At 43.5% G+C, this 9,391-nt stretch overlaps 1 protein-coding gene across 1 annotated transcript in view; it reads right to left on the bottom strand.

The window, feature by feature from the left end:
• Nucleotides 1–8,022, bottom strand: part of LOC119343102 (pyruvate, phosphate dikinase 2-like) — a 17,316-nt gene extending 9,294 nt beyond the window's left edge. The window contains exons 1-2 of the mRNA XM_037614277.1: nt 7,841–8,022; nt 7,537–7,744 (exon numbers count right to left, since the gene is read on the bottom strand). Of these exons, the coding sequence (XP_037470174.1) occupies nt 7,537–7,731 (195 nt within the window). The 5' untranslated portion in view covers nt 7,732–7,744; nt 7,841–8,022. The remainder of the gene's footprint in view (nt 1–7,536; nt 7,745–7,840) is intronic.
• Nucleotides 8,023–9,391: the final 1,369 nt, after the last annotated feature.

The raw sequence follows: 9,391 nt of genomic DNA, 5'->3' as shown, positions 1-9,391 counted from the left end.
GACAAATGCTCCACAAAAATCGTACCACACTCCGCTCTCATCTCCTCCTTGCACACCATTTTCTCCATAAGCTCATGGCATTTGGTGAGTAGGAAGCCGAGTTCTCCGGCATAAAAGTTGGCTGGGTGGCTCGTCGAGCCAGCCGGATACGAGCCAGACAACTCTCTGTTGTGCCTCCATCGACAGTCCAGGTGGCTACAAGCCAGCTCAGGGAGGCAGAAGCTCCAAGCCGGCGTGCCCTTCAGCAACTAGCCGCTCCAAGCGAGCTCGCCGAGGAGTGGCGTGTTGCTCCAGGCCGGCACACGGTGGACAACGCCGTATCACATCGCTCCTCCCGTGCATGCGACTGCACCATCCGCCGTCAACGTGCCCATGACTGCGCCCTACAGGCGGAGGTTGGCGACGCGGCGTCCAGCACGTCCGCGCCCGGTGCAACCGTTGAGGAGAAGTAGAACACGGGTTGCCTCCGCCGCTTGGGTCCCATGAAGGCCACCGCCGAGGCGACGCCGATGTACATAGCCGTTGTTGTGCCCGCTAGCAGTCTATCGTCTTCCCCTTCCCCTCCGGTTGAAGCACATCGCGGCGGTTTCATCCTGATGATCGTCGTTGCCAAACATGGGGAAGCAAGCTGCCCTTTGCACTGAAGCATATGCCTCCAGAGCTCACGGTAGTCCGTCGAGCGAACTGCCGGACATTGGGAAGACAAAGGGATCCAGCGCAGCACCCCTAAGACTAGTGTAGTTTATATGTGTCGCGGGAATGGAGCTCCGCGCGGCCGGATGTGCGCATAGTTTTAACTATTTTAGTTAAAATATGTCCAAAATGTAACGAATTTCGTTTGGCCTATATCAGGTCTGCTGTGTTTGCATGATTTTTTTTCATTTTGTTGTAAAAGTGTTTGAAATGTATACGTGCCGCGTTGGATGGCGGCCAACTCTTACGGCACCATGTATATGTACCTATACCCTACCCCTTTCTCTTTTCCGTCACCAAGTATGGTTGTTTGTTGGTTATTACGTGAGTTCTGTTAGCTTGAAGTACGTACGTAAGTTTATCTTTGATGCAAATGGAAAATGCATGGAAAAAATCACAGGCTGCCATCGTATCCCCAAGTTAAGGTGCACGTCGTCAGTTGGAAGGCACACAACTGGGCAGCTCAAGGCGTGAAGCTGTACGAACCGGCGAGCCAAAGTGACACCAGCTCAGTGCCCGCGCCACGCGGTTGAGGAACGGAACGAAAAGAAAAAGATAGCGGCGTCCGTCGTGGCATGCCGGATGGGTTGGGGCCGCGTAAAGTGGTGGGTGCGCGCCGGACGGATTCGCGCCGCGGCTCAGGCTCAGCAACACGTACGCACGCTCCCCCCCTAATCTCTGCAGGGATGTGATCCCTTTTTTCTGAGGAGTTTACATGCCGTCAGTGACCATTTCGCGACTACGACATCACTTGTCAGGCTAAACCTTTTGGGAAAGGATATCAGGCATATGATGTGCATGCGAAAATGCAATCAATCGTGTATATAAAATGTATTGTTGGTAGGAACCCGGGAAACTGCAGAGGAATCGTGTAGCCAGCGGGTAGAAACTAGGAGGAAATGGTGTGCGTGACAGGTTTAACTCACCGTGCTCTCTTTGAATGAAAAAAAAAAGGGATCAATTCAGCCTGAAGAACGTGCTTGATCGGTGTTCATTGACAACCTGCACGGCGGCGTGTGGTACCGGGCGAAGACATTTTGTTTAGAAATGAGTCTGCGTGGCGGCCTCTTCTCTAATGGATCGAATCGAAGATCGTCTGCCGCCGGTCAAACGAAGATAAGTCAGGGAACAACGCGACCGAGCTGGAGCAGAGTGTTTCGCATTTGAACGGTGGCTTCGATCAAATCAGTTGCGCAGTACGCACGCACTACTTGTGGTGGTTTTGTTAATGTTAATAAAATGAAAAATGAACAAAACACTCCTGGTGGGTTTGGATTGCTTCTCCCGCCGTGATCGGATCGGATAGTATCGGCACGTACGCCGTACACGGCTCCGTGCTGTCACGCAACCACCATCGGTCCGCGACTCCGCGCGGTTGCAGCAGCAGCACGCGCTACCCAAGCTCAGCCGGGTCCGGTATGTACGGGCAAAACAAACCCGCGGGGTGCGGGTCCCAGGCACCCTCCGTCCAGCGCGCATCGACTCCGCCGGAAAGCCGTGTACCGCGCGGATGGGTGAGGGGTGTTCTGCCGCGCCATGCTGAAATTGGAAATGTCACGCTATCGAGCGGTACGTGATCTGTGCACGGTTTCTCTCTCACACTACACCAGTAGGGCTGGAATTCAAGCCAGAGCCGACCAGCTCTGATCATCATAGCTCGCTAAGATATAGAATTAGCTCAGCTCGGATTGCCAGGAATATGTGAGTTTCATTTTATTCCAAATAAATAGGGTTACAATCAACCAAAACTAGCTCTGAAGTACAGAGGCCATATGCGGAAACTTATCCACTGACACCTCTCATTATCTACTTGTATATCAGTTGCTAACATTGCTAAGCAAAGTCACTGTCCTGCGGTAGAATTGCCTTGCAGTTTAGTACATGAACCCGCGGGTAATTCAGCCTCTGGTTTTCTAAGCACGACGGTTTGTGAAAATAGCGAGGTTTCCAAAGCAAGAAAATGGCAATAATAGATAAGTTAATAAGTTTTTTTTTTGCAAGGAAGATAAGTTTTTTTCGAAAAGGAAGATAAGTTAATAAGTTAAATGTGTTCTAAAGCAGTTAGCACAGACTTATAATGTTTTGCAAGGAGTACTATCATTATCCTCGGGGAATTCTCTCCAGCTGCCATGAGTGTTTTTTTCAACTAAGTGAGACCTTGTAAACGTTTTTTTTTTTTTGCGGGTGCAATGATTAGTTAAGAGTTGTGTGCATTAATCGGTACAGAGACCTGGAGCATGATCTTTTTTTTTCTTTTAAAGAAATTTCAAGGCAAATACACAATAGCTCCTAAACTTCCTAAATTTTGGACCAAAATACTCTGAAGATGTGTTATGGTGCTACTCCCGTTGCAATTTGCCAGTAAACAAACACACACTGAACAGATCGATGCTGAAAACATGTGCACCGTATATACATCCCTACGTAGGACGTGGTTTTCTCGTGATGCTGCCAAGTGAAATGAACCTCCGCGACATGAACAAATGCCATTCGTCACTGATGTACCCTGCTGCTACTTGGCTGCTGCTGTCAAAAACCCCGTGGTTTCTTGTACGATTGTACTTGGCGAAATCAAAACCCAAAAGTAAGCTGGTTCTTGTTTTTACATGCGTGATCACAGCCTTGGCCACTTGCTTGATGGTCATGCCGATCGACTTAATCAAATTGCTAGATTGCCAAAATGCGTTTGGCCATGCCTTACCGTGGATTCCAAGCCTGATTCGTTTCACATTCTCCATGTACTGGAACATGGAAGGAAATTAGCTCTTTGCCTAGGCCAAGTTGTGCCCGTTTTTCTGGTTTGGTGAAACCAGGGGCTTGAGTTGCAATCTGAATAGCAGAGTTCTGCCTAGCCATACATGCATCTATGCAGCACAAGAAAATTGGAAAATGTCTGTACTTGATAGATGGCAGCCTCACATATCTGAGTTACGCATAACTTTATCTTATTTCGGGCACTTCAAACGATGGAATGGTTCTGCAGTTTTTAACCTTTTTCTTAAATGGTCTTTTTTGTACCTGCTATAGAACAAATTTTTCTACATTTTGTTCTGTTACTAGAGATAACTGGTCATGTGTGGCAGCAGGGTATAAATATTCTAGTACATTAGCTCATAATTTACCGTACATATTAATGTGATTGTGTAAGAAAGTAGGATTTTATTTGGTAAGCAGTTACTCCCCCTGTAAAGAAATATAAGAGCGTTTATAGCACTAGTAACGCTCTTATATTTCTTTACAGGGGGAGTACTTGGTAATGTTTATTGGCTTATCAAAGCAAAAGATAATTTTATTTGGTAAGTCAATGAGTGGTGGACTAACTGAGCTAGTGTTTAAGGGAACCGATGAATAAAAATTAGAGATGAAAAGAAAAACAAAATAGGAAGAGGAAGGAGGAAACATATTTGGACAAAGAAAAGCGAAATTTTGGAGAGCGAAATAGGGAGCCTCACCACTCTTTTTAAGTAGTGTAGACTAGGTAATTGCGCATAAGTTGCAACAAGGAATAAACATTATAGTAGGTTAGTTTTTGATTTGCCTGCCCGTATTAATGTGATTGTGTCTAAAATATATTATTATATTTTATTTGGTACTACCTCAGTCCGGGTTTATTAGTCCCCTTTGTAATTTGTGCTAAATTTTGACCAAAGATTTAACTGACAAAATGTTAGTGCATGTCAACAAAAGTTATATCGCTGAATTCGTATTTGGACGTAGTTTCCAATGATATAATTTTTAGTGACATGCATTAACATTTTGTTAGTTAAGTTTATGATCAAAATTTGACAAAAATTACAATGGGGACCAATAAACCAGGACGGAGGTAGTAAACACTTATCTGGTGAGCATTTATTGGCTAGAAAACAAAAAAAAATGTAAGTCAATAAAAGTTGGGATGTTAAGGCTGTTTTCAAAGCAAATTGATGAAAAAATATCAAGCATCGGGGAAAAACAATTAAAACAAGGAGAGGTAGGGGCAAATGTACGTAAAGCTAGACGAAGGATGAGGGGTGGATAGAACATATTTTCCTTTTAAATGAAAATAGGTATAGAGATACAAATTCCTTGATTGTCAATCTGGCAACAACAACCGTCAAATAGAAAAAAGACTGATCATTCGGTCCATAGACCATAGAGGCCGGTTCTGAGGGTAATGTCTAGGTATCACTTATTGTTGATGTCGCTGGGATTTGCTCCCTGGTCTGCCATGTTGATTGCAGCGCAGCAGACCACTCAGGCTAGGCTCTTGAGCTTTAGGTATCACTTATTATTGCAAGACCAAACATGTCATTACCTTAGCGCCCGCTAAACAGGTCACGCTCATGAGCACATAAGCACGAAATACACATGAAAAATACACTACGCGCGCAAGAATGTATGCTGGTTCTTTTTTCCTATTATTTTTCTTATTTTTAAATGTCCTAAAAAATAGATTGTGAACATTTTAGAAGAATATTCATGGAATGTAAACATTTGTTTGCACAATTTTAAAAATTATTCATACCAAAAAGTATTCGTGTTGTTTCAAAAATGTTGACGCATTTAAAAATTCTTTACCCTTTCCTAAAATATTCATTAAAATATAAAAATTATTCATGTAAATTTCTTAAAAAAGTTTGAACTATTCAAAAAAATCATGAAATTTCAAAAATATTCACAAAAATCTTATGTTACAAGACATGTTACAGTCCAATTTATACACTCTAGCAAACCTTCACGCATTAAACCAATTTTAACATGTTTTAGATTTTCATGAAATATAAAAAGATGTTCATGACAACTGAAAAATATATGTCCTATTTTAAAATATTGTCCACAACACTTAAAATAGCATACATATTAAAGAACATAAATTTTTGTTCGCGTAATTTTTCAGAAATATTCTTGACATGTAAAAAGAAGTTCTTACAGTAAACCAGACATATAAAAAAAAGTTCATGGAAGAAAATTAAATAAATGAGAAAAAAGAAAAACCACAAAAATTGTAACGAAAAAACATAGAAAAGAAGAAAGTAAAAAAACTGGGTTGGATCTTCCCAAAACCGGCGAAATGTTATCAAAACTAGTCTCAACTGCTATTGGGTCGACCCACTCGGAGGAACCCTATAGGCGAAAGCTCTATACTTCACAGTAAGCGAGATTTAGCCTTGGCGCATGTTCTGAGAATGAAGGGTGGGTCCCCTAGGTGGCATGCTCAACCCAGGTATGACATACTTATTTTAAAGATGATGTTTAACCCCTTGGAAGGCCTAGTTCACTACGAATATATTTGAATGTCGGATGAAATACAACATATTAAACTATTTTCATGACCATACATTTCAATCCACAGTTGGTTGCAAATTATTTGGACGACCAATACTTTTTTGTCAACTCTAGTTTGTTTTGGTTGCCGACTTTGATCAACTCATAATTAAGCAAAACATTGAGCAATATTTTGGCTAGCCAAACATTTAGCATGGGAAGCTTGGGATCAAACTAAGCATATTCACTACGACATTCGCTATCGAGGTCATTGTCTTTTCACTTCTTACATCATAGACTAAAAAGAGACAACGCCACCGCTAAGCTCTGTCTGGTCATTTTTATATCTCACCGGTTAACGGAGAAGTTGAATCCTAATCATCTCTGCCTTTTCTTTTGAGGGGGTAATCATCTCTACTTGATTTTGGATAGTTTACTAGAGATGTCTCTAAATATCTAAGTTCAGTTACAGTTGCCAAACCGTTCTACGGTGAACTTGTTGTAAGATGATACGGTAAACCCACCAAAGGAAACTATGTTGTCATGTTTGCCAAAGTCAGATTAAGTTTAACAATACCCGCATTTTTTAGTTTAACCAAATCAAATCACAAAAAAAAAATTGAACAACACACCACAAATGAAGATCTCTTCTATTTTTTTAGTTAGCCACACATGGGTTTCTATACCGAGTTTACATAGCTGAACGTCTAAATATGTAAAGACAACTCGACTGCCAATGTCTACAATGGCAAATACTGACTTACAATTGGATCATTCCTCTTTTTTTGTATTTTGAAATGAGATCTATTCAAGTGCCCCACCCCCTTTGTTTCAATCAAGAAAGAAAAAAGATCGACAAACTATGGTGAAGTTATGTTGTCACTGGTGACCATGGAACTTAGCTATATGTATAATGATGTATTGGAAAAAAGGAACTTTGAGTGTAATAAGTTAAAGTTTTAAAACTTTGACCTGATTTATAGGAAAAAGTAGCAGTATTCATGACACTAAATTAGCATCACTATGTCCATTTTGTATTGTACTTTTATAATATACCAATTTGATGTCATATATGTTAATATTTTTTACTATAAAGTTGATCAAAATTTCAACACTATGACTTAGAAAAAAAGATAGAAGTACACTTATTCACGGACGGAGGGAGTATATAGCTTTGAACTCACGGAATGTGAATCATACGGACCCCTATGCGACCTATAATTCAATTTGAAACAATATAGATGAGAATATGCTGAGCACTTCTGTCCAGAAAAATGTAGATCATTTTAGTTGCCAAGAACCCATGAACAAGAGAATGCATTCCATCGTATTGTAATTTTGAAGATACTTTATTTTTGCCGGGTAATTTTGAAGATACTTAATCATGTGTAAATCGAGTGCTCATATTGTGGATCTACCTCAGACACGTAGTACCTAGTAAACTAGTAATTAGACAAGTGTCTGCGTTTGTACCGTGCTTTTAGAAAAATAAGAAAAATAAATGATCATACGGATGCCATTTGAATTAGGAAAAAGCCCGCACAAGTGAACCGGAAACGATAACACTCCAGTGGCACACACGAGTCCCGAACTGTTTACCTTCTTTGTGGCGGGCATAGGCGCCGCGACTGCGTTGGGAGGCGAGCAATGCCGGCCCCGCGCCGGGTGGATCATCGTCTTCGATTTCGCGTGACGGGCTCTCGGCGACGCCACCGATCGGGCCGCCTCCCTGCTCCTCCCGCCGCCGCTCGTGGTCGGCCTCTGCAAGCACACGGCCCTCGAAACCGACGGCATCCTTCCACCTCACCTGCACCGATTCATCCATACGCCACCTACTTCACCGCGTGATCGGTCACCGGAGCAGAATCGAACAGGGCAGTGGAGCACCAGCCGGCGTACGTACCTGACCGGAGCTGAGCTGAGCTAGGCGGGAGCGGGGTGGAGCTCCAACGATGCGGGACTGCGGGAGAACCACGGGATCGTGGGCTTGGAGGGCCGGGGTAGATGTATCTGTATGTTTGTGTGTGTCAGTACGTATGGGCGGCAGCGCGTGTGATCGAGGCGAGATCGCGCGGAGAAAGTGGAGACGAAGGGGTGAATCCGGCGGCTGTGGAATATACTGCCCCCGACATGTGGCGCGACGGTGGTCACATGTGAGCCAGTCGCGGCGGGTGCACCTTATCCCGGCCCTTGGCCCCGTTGCCTCCCCGCGTCGTCGCCACGAGTGGCTCTAGACGCGAAGAGCCCCGGCTCCAGGGAATTCCCGAAGCCCGGTTCCGGCAAGTGGTGGAGAACACCGGAGTTCATCAACCTCACGGCCTCCCTTTTTTGTGGTGGCATCGACCGTAGGAGGACCACTCTCACATGCTGATGTGACGTGAGAAATATCACTGTTGAGAATATGGTTAATTCCTATACCTAAAAGCATCTCCAACAGGCGCCCAACGCGCGGCGCGCAAAAATCTGGTTTGCGGCGCGCGTAACGCCATGTTTGACGCGGCGTAGAGCGTTGGCTCCAGCAGCCGCGCTAAAATGCAATGCGCGCAGCTTCAGCAGTGCGCTAAAATGTAGCGCGCGCGATCAGCCGCACATCCACATTTGTTGCATTTTCACAACACATTTCACACAAAACATAGACATGGCATAATTTTTAAATCACAAACATCATTCACAACCAAGTTTAAATGAATAGTTCAATTTATTACAACTCATCAAACAAATAATATTTTGAAAAATACAAGAAATAGTCAATAATACAACATCAAACGCACAAATCATGATGATTTTCGGCGGCCATTCTAAGCCCACCACTCCTCAATGAGATCTTTCTTGAGTTCATTATGCGCTGTCGAACGTGGAATGACATGATAGGAGGCAACAAAACGGGCCACCCTTTCAGCCCTCCGCCGCACTCGCATGAGATGTCCCAAGAGATCATACTGAGAGTAGTTTACATCTTGGACACGCTCATTCTCAATGATCATGTTGTGCATGATCACACAAGCATGTATTATGTACCAAAGCATTTTCTGATCCCAAAATCTAGCCGGTCCTCTCACAATAGCAAATTGGACTTGCAAAATCCCAAAAGCTCTCTCCACATCTTTTCTAGCCGCCGCGTGAGCATTTTCAAAATCAAGATATTTCTTACCTTCTGGTTTTTTCAACGGCTTCACAAATGTTTGCCATTTTGGGTAGATGCCATCCGCAAGATAGTAGCCATGGTTGTATGTACGACCATTAGCTACAAACTGCACCGGTGGCAGTTCACCATTTGTAATCTTACTCATTAGTGGTGACCGGTTGACAACGTTGATGTCATTCAAAGAGCCAGACATTCCAAAAAAAGCATGCCAAATCCAAGTCTCGTGATCGGCCACCGCTTCAAGGATTATAGTGTAACCCTTTTTTTGTCCATGGAATTGTCCATGCCATGCCTTTGGACAATTCTTCC

The sequence above is a fragment of the Triticum dicoccoides genome, chromosome 1B (assembly GCF_002162155.2).
Source record: "Triticum dicoccoides isolate Atlit2015 ecotype Zavitan chromosome 1B, WEW_v2.0, whole genome shotgun sequence".
Lineage (NCBI taxonomy): Eukaryota > Viridiplantae > Streptophyta > Magnoliopsida > Poales > Poaceae > Triticum > Triticum dicoccoides.
This window is presented reverse-complemented; position numbering and strand designations above follow the sequence as displayed.